This window comes from Gavia stellata, chromosome 14, assembly GCF_030936135.1.
Source record: "Gavia stellata isolate bGavSte3 chromosome 14, bGavSte3.hap2, whole genome shotgun sequence".
Classification (NCBI taxonomy): Eukaryota; Metazoa; Chordata; class Aves; order Gaviiformes; family Gaviidae; genus Gavia; species Gavia stellata.
The window spans coordinates 3,659,575-3,676,342 of NC_082607.1; the positions used below are offsets into that span (position 1 = coordinate 3,659,575).

General features: G+C 38.2%; 1 protein-coding gene across 1 annotated transcript in view; it reads left to right on the forward strand.

Annotated features, from left to right (window-relative positions):
* DACH2 (dachshund family transcription factor 2) overlaps positions 1-16,768 on the forward strand; it is a 311,255-nt gene that overhangs the window by 200,247 nt on the left and 94,240 nt on the right. The window contains exon 5 of the mRNA XM_059824400.1: positions 9,752-9,883. Within this exon, the coding sequence (XP_059680383.1) occupies positions 9,752-9,883 (132 nt within the window). The remainder of the gene's footprint in view (positions 1-9,751; positions 9,884-16,768) is intronic.

The window sequence follows — 16,768 nt, forward strand, 5'->3', positions numbered from 1 at the left end:
TCCCCACAGTATTCTCCTAGAGAAGCTGGCGGCCTGTGGTTTAGACAGGTACACTCTTTGCTGGGTAAAAAACTGGCTGGATGGCCGAGCCCAGAGGGTTGTGGTGAATGGGGCGAAATCCAGCTGGCGGCCGGTCACAAGCGGAGTCCCCCAGGGCTCGGTTTTGGGACCGGTCTTGTTTAATATCTTCATTGATGATCTGGATGAGGGGATAGAGTGCTCCCTCAGCAAGTTTGCAGATGACACCAAGTTGGGAGGGAGTGTTGATCTGCTTGAGGGTAGGAAGGCTCTGCAGAGGGATCTGGACAGGCTGGATCGATGGGCTGAGGCCAACCGGATGAAGTTCAATAAGGCCAAGTGCCGGGTTCTACACTTCGGCCACAACAACCCCAGGCAACGCTACAGGCTTGGGGATGAGTGGCTGGAAAGTTCCCCTGCAGAAAAGGACCTGGGGGTGTTGATCGACACCCGGCTGAATATGAGCCAGCAGTGTGCCCAGGTGGCCAAGAAGGCCAACGGCATCCTGGCTTGCATCAGAAATGGTGTGGCCAGCAGGAGCAGGGAGGTGATCATGCCTCTGTACTCGGCTCTGGTGAGGCCGCACCTCGAATACTGTGTTCAGTTTTGGGCCCCTCACTACAAGAAGGACATTGAGGTGCTGGAGCGTGTCCAGAGAAGGGCGACGAAGCTGGTGAGGGGTCTGGAACACAAGTCTGATGAGGAGCGGCTGAGCGAGCTGGGGTTGTTTAGCCTGGAGAAGAGGAGGCTGAGGGGAGACCTTATCGCTCTCTACAACTACCTGAAAGGGGGTTGCAGAGAGGTGGGTGTTGGTCTCTTCTCCCAAGTGACTAGTGACAGGACTAGAGGAAATGGCCTCAAGTTGCGACAGGGGAGGTTCAGGCTAGACATTAGGAAAAAGTTCTTCACTGAGAGAGTGGTGAAACACTGGAATAGGCTGCCCAGGGAGGTGGTAGAGTCACCCTCCCTGGAGGTATTCAAGGAGCGTGTGGATGTGGCATTGTGGGATGTAGCTTGATGGACATGGTGCTGTGTGGTGTTGGGTGGGTTGTGGCTTGTTATTGTTGTTGTGTGGCGTGGGTTTTGTGGTTGTGTTTTTTTTTTTGGTGTTTTTTTTTTTTTTGTTGTGGGTTTTTTGATGTTGTGTGTTGTTTTGTTTTTTTTTTTGTTTTAGTTTTGTTTTTTTGTTTTTTTTTTTTTTTTTTTTTTTTTTTTTTTTTTTTTTCCCCCCCCCAGGTTGGACTCGATGATCTTACAGGTCTTTTCCAACCGTACTGATTCTGTGATTCTGTGATTCTGTGAGGCCTGTGTCAGAGGTCTATTTTCCTTTTGGGGCTGATGATAACCACCTTTGTATTCTTTCCTGTGGCCTCTGAATATTTAACACTTTGGAGTTAACATTTTTTTCCTGTAAATGGAACTTATTTTATATGTTGCTCTCAGGGAGGTATTTAACATGTTTCACATTTAGTTTTTAATTTTTCAAGTCCTTACCTCAAAGAATTGTAATCTTTAGTCTATGACAGCATTATGAAAGCATAAGCAGATAGTTTGAGAGTTTGGATGATTATGAGCATTAGTTTAACTTGTCTTATCCTTACTGAAATCTGAGTCCTAATGCATGAATTTGTCACTCTTTTGATATATGAAAAAACTTCTTATGCACACCACATTGTGGAAGAGTTTTCATTTTACGTTGAAAATTTTCAATGACATGACTAAAATTGCATCAGATATGCACAGAAGAACATAAAAATTATCAGTATAAAGTGATTGTGATCATTTCAACAATAATTCAATGGCTGATGCGTTTGTCTCGTGTATGCTTCCGTCTTCTGAAACCTGTAGATCAAAAGTGGGGTGGTCAGTCAATCAAATATACAGAAGAAGGTAAAGGTCACAGTAGTGCAGCATACTAAAAGTATTACGCATTACAGTCTTGACAAATCATTCTCATGGCATAGATTGTAAAAAAGAGCAGAAAATGTCACAAAATTAATCAATTCTCATGAGACACACTGTAAGAATGAAGGACAAAAAAATAATGTAACCCTCTCAGTGCTCTTTGTAGTTCTGATTTTTCTGTTTCCCTCCAATGAGGTAAGCTGCAATTTTGTTTGACATAAGATACCGGCTACCTTTCTGGTTATAAGTCATCTGTAAAATATGTAGTTGGGTATCACTGTGTATCAGCTTGAACATGAGTGCTTGTGTTAACACAGGTTTAAGCACAAATTTGGGATTAGATTTCTCTGTACTTCAAACTGAGCCTCTTGGGTTTAGACAAGAAATCTGACAGGTCTTTGGTCCTCATATCTTCCATGTGGATCAAGGATATGAAATATCTCAGGTACAGAGACTTGATGGAAGACGTTCATGTTAAAAATGTTTCCAATCTTTCAGGTGGGTATCAGAGAGGGTAAGATAAGGCTATACAAAACACAGAGGTTATAATCGGGGTGAGAAGCCTAAAGAATAGAGGCAGACATGGGATGAAAGTGTCTGGAAAGAAAACTCTCCCTATATTTTCAAGTGAGCACCCAAATTTCTAAGTATCAGGACTTCTGCTACTGCCTAAATGTGTGTGAAATTAGAGAATGACAGCCTGTTACTTCTGCGAATTATTCCATGGAGTGGCAGCGATGTTTTGCTGTGTGAAGGTTTTAATCTGGTTTATGCTCATGTGAACTTTTGCATGAAATCATATTTTAGAATTAAAATAAGGTGAGCAAGTACACCATGTTAAACAAAAATTACTAGGATTGCAAAATCAAGCCGTCAAAAATTCTCAAATATTTGTGCAACCCTAATTCTGATCCCTTGAGCATTTGGCAAAGTCTTTAAATTACATTATCACATACTAGTTTTTTCCTTAGCCTAACTGCTTGGTGGTGATAGAGAATCGATTGACCTGTGGGGGAAGCAAGGTTGTGTGATGAAGAGACCTATCTGTAGGTCTGTCCCTATCTACCTGCTGCAGAAGTGGAAGCTATGTAGGGAATATTCAGGGGCTGCACAAAGGCAAAGAAGAAGGTCTCTCAAGTAAAAGCTGTGTGACAGTTCACTGCAGAAGCGAGCTGACTGGAGCTTCTCTGTGGAAGACTAATTTCTCGCAATTCCTTACAAATATGCATGATATTTGTTTGGGGTTTTTTTCTCCCTCAGTAAGTTTCTTTTGCTGTAGTATAGTTTCTTGACATTTTAAAGCGGTGGTGTTTAAAAATTAGGCTGTTCAAAAATTTTAATTACTGTCTGAAATGTTTTGCTAAGGATGATCTTCAGTAGTCTCTGAAGTTTCATTAACTGAACATGCTTAGAGAATTAGTCTTTATTTTCCCTTTCACTTTGAACATGTAGCAGGATAAATACTGTATAAATACTTTGAAATTTTCTACTCTAAAAATAATTTTTTGCTGGTTTTTAGGGTGCTTTCCTGCTGCAAAATGAGAGAGAATAATACATTTTTAAAATATGGTTGTAATATCAGGATGACTGGCTGCAGGTATCAGAACAGATGAAAGAAACCCAACTGTTGCAATACATTTCTTGGCTATTGACTACATTTCAGCTTGGCAGTGTCAAATGGATGTAGCATGGATTTAAGTCTGGGCTCCAAAGTGCCCTCCCAGGGCCTGGGGTGAATACTCACACAACTTAGCCCATGATAAAGCTTTGCGCTTATGCTGAAATACCATCCTCTGCCTGCAGTGGCCAATTACTCACGAAGTTCTTCCCTTACAGTCTCTCAAATGTTTCACATTGATGGATTGTTATGACCTATCTGAAATGGTAGCCAGGGTATCTTTGAACAGCCATTGAAAACAGAACATGCAGTAGAGCTAAGACTTTCCTACAGTTTCTACTTGAGTCATTTTACAGAAATTGAAAAAATCTGCAATAATAAGACTTATGTGTTTGGACCTGTCTCCAAAGTGCTCTAACACTCTGGTCATTTTAATGTTCTTATTCAAGAACTTGGTAGTGAAACCCAGCTAACGTGAAGGATGGTGAAACCTACTTGTTTATCACTAATCGAGGATGATTCATTTCAGCTACAGAGAAGCCTCCACTTCCTAATGTGAATGTTTAGTACATTATATGTATTTATTTTTATTGATTTCCTTATTGAAGAAAATGGGAAAGAAAGCATATCCTTTTCAGTCTTCCAAGGCCTAATTTATTGGATGTTTCAGAATTGTTTTCACTGTTTGCAATATGGTATCTCATATTAACATTTCATACTACCAGATGTTTCATTATTCCTGTTTTAGCACATCATACTTGACCCGTAGCAGCTTTGAATGCAAATAACAAACAAGCCGATGCACAATGCTTGACTGTTAGACTGAAATAATATGGCAAGGCTAAGCTGGTTTTCATTTTTCCTTTTGAATATTATTAATTGCAATGTGTTGACTGTTAATTTAATTAAATGTTTTGTTTTAATATAAGACCATTCTTCAGTTCACTGACTCACCGCGTCATTTAATTAATTGCAAACCTCAAGATTTGATTACTCATAGTTCTCCTTTAGTTAATTTACTTGTTCACAGTTTTGACAGAAAAGCTTTCAAACTAATATGAAGGAGGGGCACAGTCTAACTAATTAGGGAACTGAAAAAAATAGCTGTAGCTAGAGTATAAGATTAGCAGATACTCAGGGTCACCTTAAAATGCTCAGAGTCCTTGCATTCGCCATCAAAATCCAATTTTCAATGACTGGACATTAGTTAAACATGGAGGATTCACTTGCATGCAAGACACCCTAGGTACCTCGGTGCGGGAATGTAATGGAGTTTTGCTTTCTTACGTCTCCGAGAAGGTATTTGCTAATCAGTAAATTGTGATGTTTACTCGAGGCAAGAGACACTGTCCCCTTGTCACCTAGTGCTCAGGGAAGTGGATGGGTTCAGCACTGCCCTGTAATGGGATACTGGCCCTGAGTGGGGTACACTACAAACGACCTTGGAGTTGTGATCTTTGGGCCATGCAGTAAAATGCTTTTTTTTGTTGAAATAATACCTGAGACTTTCACAGAGGAATTATCTTCAGTAGTCTTTTTGTTTGCCTAGGGCGTACTTGAGTAAACAATTAACCACTAACTTTAACAGGATGCAGACAAGGGATGGAGAAACCTCTCTGGCCTTCACACCCTCTCAAGTGCCACAGGTACCTTGGCTTTAGGAGCAGAGGATGCGCTCCGTGGGTCCAGCCCTCATGGAAGCAATCAAGCCTCACAGTACATTCAGGTCTCTTCCATTTTCAACGCCCCACAAGCAGCAGGTCTTCCCCAAAGCAGTGTGGCATGCCGTGTTAAGTAAGCTGAGTATGATCCTAATTTGGATCAAAAACCTTAATTTGAAAGCTGTTTGGTGCTTAGGTATATTTTAACTGTGGCTCAGAATACAATTGCAGAATTTTACTTCAGTACAACCTGAGCATATAGTGTGCCGGTTTGTGTGTCCTTGAAGAGTTATTTCAGGGCTAAATTCATGTGTTTTACGGCAGAATTATGCAGACTTGTCAAAGGGAGAGTACACAGTGTCCTGACAAAACTGAAATTACGGAAGGAAGGTTACTAATGGCAGTAGGTTGTTTTGCCATATGCACGATGCAGGTGTACCTGGGCGCACACCATCACAATCTGTTATGCAGTTGTAATCAAGATTCATATATAGAGAGCTGTCCTGAAACATGGCTCCGAGATTTCTGCATTAGTGGTGTTGTGTCTCTCAAAGATCCTTACCAGCTCTTCAGGGAGCTGCTGTCTTTCAGCCAGGGCAACTGGTAGGTTGTGGGCTACTGTCAGTAGAACTAGCTCCAGCAGCCACATGGTTGCTAGCAGTTTTGAAAACAAATCATGGCAATTGTGATGAAACTCATGCTTTTGTGTTGTTGTTAGTATTGTAAAGGTTATACGTGCTTGATAGTAAGTGGTATATAGTTTATTTCCTGGGTGTTTAGTGGTTGATCACAGCTGGCAGAAGATGACTGAAGGAAGGGAAATTTAAAGTGTAAATGGAGACAAAAAAAATGGAAGCTTTGAAGTATGTAATCCAGCATGTCACTTTCCCTTGTGATCCTTTTTTTTTTTTTAAGGTGAAAGTAGAAGGATAGATGTGTACGTTACAGCAGTTTTCAAGTACATTTTTCAAAGTGAGGTACTCTAAGTGAGATTCTGCTGCTGATAATGATTCATCTGAGAGGACGGAAGTGATTCTTCAGTTCTTTGTGGATCTTTAGATAAGTCAGTTGAAGAATAGCCCTCTTTGCCACAGCTAGCCAGAGCTGAGTCAATTATAGCAAGGAGTTTTATTAATAGTTAAATTACATAGTAGCTTCAGTAACGTTAGCCGCGGCAGTAACCGTAATTGAAGATTATGCCAATGGGTGATTTGCTGTACGTTTTCTTCCATCTTTTCAATCAGCAGTACACCCTTACTGCTGAAACCATTTGCTTTAACCTCAATTTTATTAGCTTTCAGAAATGCTGAAGAATTAATACACTGTTTTTTAAAGTGCCTTATACAGTCAGATTCTGGGGCTTTTACTGCTATCACAATTCAAGTTAGAAATTATGTAGATGAGAATAAGGGAATAAGAGTATAAAGACTTTGCTGATACTGAACTTAGAGATAGTATTGGCTATATCTGCTTCAAGTTTATGCCTGACTGCTCAGGATCTTCAGGCTGTAGTGCTTTCTACATTAGGACTGTACTTTACTCTTTAAACTTCTAATGTTGAGGAAGAGTGACTTTGGTGTGGCAGATGGCACAGCATAGATTTCTGATACATCACTGTTTTTTGGCTGTTGTCCCTATGGCAGCTGTGTCTGGTTAGGGAGCTCAAAAATGCCTGACAATAATTACCTCTAATTTCTGCAGGCTGCATGGTGGTGATTTTGGGACTGTGTTTATTATTTTCTGTTTGTTCCTCGGTACCCTTTCTGCCTTCGTTATGCTTCTGATGCAACTGTTCAGTAGAAGGGGTTTTTTGCGGGTTTTTTGTTTGGTTTGGTTTTTTAATACAGTGCCCTGGATAATTTTGGGTCTTGTCTGTTCTCTGAACTTTTTACTAACAGTCTGAATTCATGTTCCATTCCCTGTTTATCTCTTTCTGAACAGTTTCTTTACTCTTTTGTATATTTAACCTAAGTAAAGTTTTATGACTTACAGTATCAAGAACCTGTATAAATACTGAGCCAGATGAAAATATTTGCTGGGATATTGGCTCACCTATACATATTTGGGTACACACAAATGATAAAATGTTATGATAAAAAACCCTCTATGTTCAGACTCTGTATTTTTTGTAACCTTTAAAATAAACGTGAATTCTTTGCAAATTAAATAGAGGTATAAAGTGAAAAGAGAGTAGGCTGTGAGTGGGTACAAATTCTGAAAATGCTTTAGGTGTGGCTATACCTCAAAACTTGGAATTGGTTGGGATAAGGAGGATAAGTGCAGATGTGCAGGTAAGCAGGCAAATCACACAGGTGCCTGGAAATCTTGAAAACAGTAAATTCCTCAGAAGACTTGTGCTGATGCTTGGTTTTTGACCTTCCTGAAAATAATGTGAAATTCACTCAAAGAGCAATCCCACTTCCTTTCCCTAGGAAAAAAGTGCAGAAGTTTACAGACTATTTAATCTTCTGCAGAAAGTGTGTGAACAGTTTTATCATTGAAGATGTATTCTTTGATCGATTAAGTGTGAGTGATGTCAGCCAGAGAATTTGTAAAAATAGGTGTTTAGACATCAGGATTTTATATCTGCTTGATTAAAAAAACCCAAACCTGTAGCATTTGCAAAAGAACTTCTTTAAAGGGTGTTAGAAAAAAAAAACTTTAAATAAAAAATGAGTACTGTTATGGTATAGTGGTCTTCTGTATGAAGTGAGGACTGCATTAAATGACCTAAAAGACCAGGTTCTTGATGATATTTTTTGGACTTGTTTTTATGTTTGTATTTAGTGTATATTAATAACAAAATCAATGTAGTTTCCCATGTATCAATAACAAAACAGTAAAACAAGTGCCTAATTAGTGTAGGTAATATTTGTTAGATCTTTTATCAGTGCTTTGGGAATATAGGAGTGTGTATCTGCAGTTTGTTTTTGTGAATGTTGAGAGGCAAGATGGAAGGAGGAAGACAGACGGCCTGGAGAGAAGAGGGCTTGCGTACCTCCCATCTCGTAACCTGTCATCTCCAACTTAGTGATATTAATCAGGAATATCTTTGCTGAAGTTAACCAAATTGCTGTATCCCTACAGGATAATACGTGTCCCTCCTCCGTGCAGTTGACTCTATTGATTGCTTGCTTACTTAAGTCATATTAAAATAATGAGGACTTTTGTGAAGGCTATTACAGGAGCAGCAGAACTAATCTAAATGTCAAATTCATAGCAGCTTTTAAAAGAAAGTATTTTAATTTATGGATGTGTGGCAGTATAGGATGTGAAAATTATTAGTTCACTTTAATCAGTATCTAATCTCTCAGTAAGCAGTACTTTGCAGAAACAGCAGATTATTTAATTCTGTTTTGATGTATGATATCTTTGGGGGTTGATACAACATGCACCACCAGCACCACCAACAAAAAATCATGGGTTTTTTGGTAAATGCAATTCAGTGGTTTTGTGGAACTATTGCAGAGTCAATTACAAGATAGCTGATAAGGAAGCATTTAGCTTGCTTTTTAGCAAATGACAGAAGCAAGACATACTATACTGGGAGAAGACAGTAAACCTATTTAATCCATAATTGAATGAATAAACAGTTACACCTGTAGAGGTCTTTTTGGTTACATGGCCTTAACCCCTGTATTTTCCTGCAAGATAGATGAACTTCAGATTAGATATTTTCAGTTGCATCTTGCCCAGAGTAAAAGTAATTTGATACTGTCTGGAAGAAAATCTGATCTCCTACTTACTGACGAAGTCAAAATGATAAAACTTAAAAAGTTTACTCTTCTGAAAAAAAGATATTGGGAATCTAAATAATAATAAAAAAATAGGGTAATGATAGTAACCTGTAGCCTGACGCTACTCTACTTTGTCTCTTTTACTATTGGAAATTAATCGGGTTTTAGTCACTTGGAAATCTTCTACCACTAACACCCCTTAATTCTGTAAATCTGTGCTGGTCTTAATGGTCTCTTAAAGGTGGATTGAGTTTGTAATTACCCATATTGTACTTTTCTAACATTTCCAATGTAGTATTATCCAGTAGCAATAATGTTAATGCAAACCAACAAACTTCAGAAAAAGACAAAATAATATTTGGTATATAATACAATAGTACAGCATTGATTGTTCCCTGTTAATTGGCTTTGAACTGTTCAAATTAAGGAATACTGTATCTTACCAGGGTACTTGGAAATTCTGTAGCAGCTAAGTAAGTGAACCAGAAAGTGATCAAAGTGACAGGAAATTATATTTTAAAGTATAATCAAAAGGGATACCATTAAATAAATATTTCTTTATGCTATACATGTAAAAAAAAAAGAAAAAGAAACATGAAAGAAAAAAATAAAAATCCTTAGAATGGTGTACTGAAATAACTCGACTTTAAAGTAAAGATAGTGTTCAGAATATCATTGCGTAACTGGGCTAAGAATGTGTGTTGAATTTATGTGACTTACTCTCATTTGAAAGGAATTGTTCTGTTCTTCATGTTTTTCAGTGCTGTATTGTATGGTGTGATACTGCATTTTATTTATTTATATTTTTCCAGGTCTGACAGCGGCTGCCATGGCAGAGGCTATGAAGTTACAGAAAATGAAACTTATGGCAATGAATAGCCTTCATGGAAGTGGAAGTCAAAATGGAACAGAATCAGAAAATGAAGAGCTCAATTCTAATGCAGGTAACTAATGCTGTGCATGCGAGCTGTAGGGGAGCTCTTACTGCCTGTTTTTGTCCATGGGAAACAAAATCAACAATCTGTCTCAAATGCTTGTGTTCTTTTATTTTGTAAGCTTTGCTTTGCCAGTGTCAAATGAAAATTACTGCAGCCATTGCTCCAGTATTCCTCCAGTTTTCCTCCTAACAGCCACCTTCATTAATTTTTGAAAAATATTGGTGAAAGATTGTTTTCTTTATGTTAGAATACAGACATTTTAAACTGTTCCCTAAATATATTTGTAGTAACAAAAGACTTCTCTGTTGGCAATAAAACAGTAAGTCTAGAGTTTTCCTGTAAGTGATGGAAAGTTTCCAAAACATCAGGTTGTTGGAACTCATTATGAGTTCCACAGTTCACTGGAGAAAGGTAAAGTAGGGAATGCTAAATCACCAACTTTCTGGCTTTTCTGCATTTTGTTCTCTCCTTGAATGGATGTTTGTAAACCACAGCTATGAACAAGAGTCATGATAAATGTTTGTTATGGCCTACCTGGCTGGAATAACCTTGGGTAGAAGGTGCTGACACAGAACACATGTTCGATCTATAGTACTGTAAGCATTAGTATAAACTTGAACTAAGCTCCCTGAGTCCCAGCTCCACAAGAATAGGGTTCGAAGTTTAAGTCAGAAATGGATCCTTTGAAGAGGATTTTTTCTTTATTTATTCTAATGTTCTTTTCAGGTGGATAGAAGAGATTTTTACTTGGGTAGTGTAAAGAACCTAGAATAAGACGGCTCCGTTCTGTCTCAAAAAGCTGCTAGATACCTATTGCAATAAGGGCAGGTTCACTTGGACTCACTTTTTTTGACCCAAACAATCCTACAATACACTCTTACCGTTTTGGAAGCTTATGCATCCGTTGTTTTCATTATCAATTCAAGAACAGAGGCGTTGTCTGATCCCTCATTGCATTCAGATCTCCCATTGGCATTCACACGTCTCTGAAGTCACACATGTGTCTCTAAAGACGAAGCCGCTCTAACAGTTTGCTTGCTTGGATGGTGTATAGTGTATATGCATTGTACCATCAAAATGGTAATTTATTAGACCAATAAAGCAGCAGCTGGGAGGTCTTAGACTCATTTTCTAAAGGAATAACTTTGAATTCATGACAAATTATGCACAAAGCAGTCTTTCCAAAAGTGGTATTGCCTTTTGCTAATTTTGTGTACTCATCTGTATTGAAGAAATCTGTCTTCTAATTCATGCATTAAACCCTTTCCCAGCTTTCTATTCTGTAGAATATGTATTCCTTATTCACCTCTCAGACCCTAATCAATTAGTACATATTGAATTCAGAAAAAAAGCACTGAAAAAGCATATTTAGTTTGTGTAACTCTTACAGTCTGTATATAGTTCAAAATGAATTATGAAGTTTCACTGAATGCTAAGAAATATGACTGAAGATAGAATTCCTCCAGAAAAGCAAGGAAGCTTCATACAGAAAAGATGTAGGGTACATATTTAGGGCTTTTAAAAGCTGCTGTACAAAAGCTTGCTAATTTGAATGTTCATGGCTTCATGTGTTACCTGATATGGCGAAATTTGTATTCTTCGTATGGGGAGAATCTACAGTACATTAATAATATTATTTTAGGTACGTCGTTGACAAGTTTTATGGGGGACTATCATACCAGCCTTTCGACAATACATCAAGAGTATGCATATTAAATGAAAGTTCTCTGTGGTTCAGCAATTCAATGAGCTCTACAACTGACTCAATACCAATTTAAATATTTGGAAAAATTCCCACTGACTTTAGCTGAAGTTACAGTGGGGCCCAAGGATAAGGATATGGTGTCAGTTATGTAAAGATCTTTTCTCAATGCTTTCCCCTTTTCATTGCCTAATTCAGTAAAATTGCCAAGAGGAAATTTGCTGGATTGAGTGCCAGTGTTGCTTGCAGACAGAGAAGTAAGTCCTTAACGAAAAGGAACTACTACTAATCATATTAAAAATCATAATTTCCCCTCTTTTTAGTATCTGCAATGGCAGCATTAGGATCATTTTTGTAATGCATGGTTTCTCTTTTTATTGGAGGATCATTTTTCAAAGATTTACAATAAGCAGGTACAGCAGGATGTGTCAAAAAGGAAAACCAAAATGAAAGGAATGTAAAACTTAACTATACATTTCACTATACAAAATAATCGAGAAATTATCAAATCTTCACTACAGAAGACTCATTGGAGACTGAGGTGGGGCTTGAAGAGAGTGGGCATTTTGTTTAGAAGTTGATATATATTTTGTAACTTTGATTCACTGTGAAGAGAACACAATGATAATTCTGTGTGCATGTAACCTTTACCAAATATTTGTTTTGCTCTAGACTCTTACAGTTTAAATTACAATTAAAAACAAAATGGGTGTGTGAAATGAGAAAGAAAATTGAATTTTGAAAATTTTTTTACCAAGAAGAGGTAAAAGGAACAGAGCAAAGGAGTCAGAAGCCTCATAAGTGAGAAAAACATTTTATTTTAGGAGAGAGACCTACAGTTTCTTTGATTTGAGGTTGTGTTTAATAGCTTCTGTAATGGCTGCAACATGACTCTGCATCTAGATTTCAGCATGAATAACAACCTGTTCGTGTTTCATTTAGCTCCAAATGAGAAATTCTGTCTTTTATTGTTTTAGGAAATTAGTCTGTGTACTATTGCTCCTGAAACTTTATAATTAATCACTAAAGGTTATGGCTGTGGAGAGTTTGTGGGAAATAGATGTCTGAATGATTATAATTGTAGCTGTCAAATCAGAAATATAGTTATACAGAGCAGAGGACCTTTTGCTTCCTTTGATTTTTTTTTTTTTTTTTTCATTTTACTGTAACAAAGACTTGAAGGGTTGCAGTTTTACCTAAAAAAAACAACTATAGAGATTGTTGGGTTTTTACCTCGGTGTTACACATTGACTTCCTTTGGCGAGCGTGCCACTAAATATTTCACATCAGGAAATTCCGTATCGTTCTGTAGTCTGATAGATGAGTGGAATAGTCTCTTTTGCCATTGTTCGCTTTGAATTAAAAATGCAATTGATCAGTATTAAGCCCTGAAACTTTATTGCCAGATTTTTTGGAAGTGTGTCATTATATACAGGCCATTAGTATAATAGAAAAGTGGTGAGGATGTCTTGTCCTATTCATTTCAATCCCCATCTGTATCTGTTGAAGTCAGTACGAAATAATTTTGGATTTGCTTCTTTAGTAATGCCTAGAATGTCACTTCTGTTGTTTCTTTCTCTGTGTGTGTGCACCTGTGATGATGGACTTTTTTCATTAATTTCTGTATCTGAAGCCAGAATTTATGCTATCAATTTAAAATCTGAACTCTAACTCTCAGGATCACGGACTATAATTCCTCAAATATTATATTGTCCTCTAGGAAATTACAGGTGTGGATTTGAATCTTACAAGTGTGTCTAAGGAAGTGGGGAGTAAATGTGCCACTTCTGTTCCTGCTTCTAGTCCGTCTGGTATGCTTTGGCCAGCAGCTCCTACCTACTTCCTTTTTGTGATATTACAATACTCTCAGTAATGGCAGAGTTTAGTACTGTTATATTCTAAATAACTTAATAACAAAAAATATGCTGCAAGAGACAATACTGAAACTGTGGGGGAAAAAAAGTACAAAAAAAAAACCTGCACATACTTTTTAATTGAAGTAATGCATTAGTTCACAGTGCTGTGAAGAATGTTGTTATGCATTTGAACATTAAAGTTCTCCTTCCAGTCTCTCTGCAGAAGAGAAAGAGATTTTTTTTGCACCTTCCTACTCATCATATGAAGTGTTGGAGCAAACTTCTCAGGCAGTTGAAAAATCTCATATTTAATCTGGCATGATAGGTTCTCTGGCCCCACAGTCCAGCCGATCTGTGCTAGCTGTTCTTGTGGCTTAGCATCTGTCTCCATCTTCTTGTAGGATCTGGGAAAGAAGGTTGAATTTAGAGAACCACATAGTTGGGGACATAGGTGTCTGGAAGTGGGAGAAATTAATCCCTGTGAAATCTCAAATTCCCAGTGGCCATAAGTCTTTCATAATCCTGTTCCTGCTTTCTGGCTACTCCTTGTGAGTCCTTGGAGATGAGACAGTTTGTTGATGGCAATCAGTGCACACATCTGAGGATTGCCTTGAGTCCAGAGGCACTCCATGCGTGCCAGGAGTGATATGGCCTTTCATATTCCACTTTGGAAAACGAGTAGGACTAAGAGTTTGAAGCTGGCAGCTGAAGCTGGCTGTGCTGGATGCGTGGGCAGATCTCTCAAAGCCCAGCCACCTAATCAATTTTGTTGTTCTATAGAAATAAGATAAACAAAACAAACCAAAACCTCTCCGGTTGCACAAAAGTGTTTATAAAGATCATCTGTTTCATCATCATGCAATACTAATATTAGGTGAAGTGTATTCTGGAAATTAGCATATAATTGCCTAGGGAAATCTGAAACTTATTTGAAATCAGAGCTTTTTTTTAATAGCATGGCAGAAGATAATTTGTACAAGTATGTGATAGAACTGGAACGTGAAGGGTAAATTGCAAAATACAGTATTGGTGGTACTACCTGAACATCCTTTAAGCTGCATAAGCAAAGAAGGATCAGCGCATAGCAATCTGTGACAGTACCTGTTTGTACAAAACCTCAGTGCAAAGAATAAAGCAGTTATTTCCTTCTGTTGGCTTTTGGAGTTAGCATGCATGATTTAATAAATGTGTTTTGCTTTCCCAAGAGAGATATCAAACAGTACTAAGTGTTTCAGTGGTATTTCCTTAGGAAGTCAAAATGTTATTCTGTATGTAGAGTCTTGTTGCTTAATTTCCAGACAAGGAGCTAAGTTAGGCAGAAAAGAAAGGAAAAACACCCTAGCTTTTGGCATATGAGGATCAGAGAAAAAGCTCTTCATAGGAAAAAAAAAAAAGTGTTATCTTTTTATCCTTTTTTCCCTTCCGTACCTGCCATGCAGTTTTCTCATAAATGCAAACATCCTTCACAATCTGTTTAAAAAAAACCACAAATACATCACTCAGAGGAATATTTAAGGAACCATCAGGAGGGAAAAAACTCATTGGTTTAATGGAATGCTGTCAAGGAAAATCAGCATCACAAACGACACAGGGGCAGAATTGATACTTTTGCACTGACATGTTAAAAGAAAATCCCATGCATTATTTAGAAAACCCAGAAATCTGTCAGCTGTATGATTGCCGAGTTAGCAGAAGCAGGAGGATGCTGCTCAAGTTGAAAAGAAACGCGTAGGCACAGATCCATATTGTAACCTTTCATGTTCTCCACCCACCATGAATACCCAGCTATTACACGGTCAGCATTTTTTAGTTTTTCTCTTTTAAAATTTTCAAGTGCTTGAAAAGTCAAAAGAGGTAGGTCTTTTTATTCTAAAAAGCAGGATGCCGAGGCAGTTATTTTATTGTAAGAGTAAAAATGACAAGAGCAGAGAACAGCCTGTTTTTTCATCCTTGAGTGCCATGCAGACTTCATGAAGTCATTTTTCCTGTTGTTAAAGCAAGTATTTTTGTGTTACATGAGCAGAGAGTTATTGTTTCAAAGATGATAATTTTATTTAAAGAACACAAAACATTCATGCCATTTTAAAAATATTACCAGTCAAAACTACTATTAATATTTTTAGAATCAATTGAAAACCTAGTGAAGCATACATTTAATTTTCTTTAATTGTCCTTTTGCCAGGAGGAATATATACAGTCTTGAAGTAAGAGAGAATTTAGTACGTTTTGTTTCTGTGCTGTCTCATCCAAAAACTAGGCTTGCTTGACCCAGCCCTAGCAGATACATTAAACCATTTCATCCTAAAATTTGAGACATCTATGCTATTTCTTTAGACATGTACCTGCATTGGTCATGGTGAGTGTGAAAATACTTGCTTTTCACGCTGGAAGTTGAGGGTAGCACATAGTGGCTAAGTGGCCCTCCCTACTCGCCGAGTGGTGAAGTGCAGCGAGCTGCTAGTCCACAGCCATCGAACACAAATGGATTGAGCACCAGGATAGGTAGGATAGATAGGAAAGAGGATGACATTTTTGATGTGCCTTTTTTCCTCAAGCATGCAGATGATGATGTGCTGTGAGTATGGCTCATGGTATAACACGTATTACACAGCTGATGGGACCAGGCCAGGAGATAGCCCGTGATGGTCAGTGTCACGCAGAGACATAGCTTAAAAGATCTTCTGGAGATCAGAAATGAGTTCAGAGCACTTCACGGCTCCTGTTCAGCTCATCAGTCTGGGATGCATTTCTCTGGGGGAGGTTGGACACTGCAATAGGACTGGGCCATGTTACGATGTGCATCTGAACAAAAAAACCTTCTGAGGCCCCTGGATGAGACATTAGTTCTTCAGGACTAACTCATAGCACAGGGACGAGGGAGCAGCATGCTGAAGTCTGATGTATGAATGAGGCTCTTCCAGATAATGGAAGGCATGTATGTCCCCATAGGTGACTGGCTGTGAGGACAAGCCCTGCATAAGAGTGTTTATCCCAAGGCCAGAATACTTGAAGATTCATGTAGTGATGAAACTCAGTGGCTTTCAGGATGCACTTCCATACATAGGTTTGGAGGTGTGGTTTCTTGGAAGTTTCTTGAACCTGCTTGCAAGCGATATCTAAGAAATTTTAAGTCATCTTTTTCAGTGAAAATGGAGTGAAGGAGCTAAAGCATTCACATAACACTGAGGCTTTATAAAGCTTTACCCATTGCTCCTTGTCAGAAAATGTCTGTGGTTGCTGAATGATACAGAGCAATGAATTCCCTGCAGATAATGTAAGTGGAGCCTTCCTGGAGCCAGCGTCTGATAATTCTGGAGGAAAAGGTTGATGTGC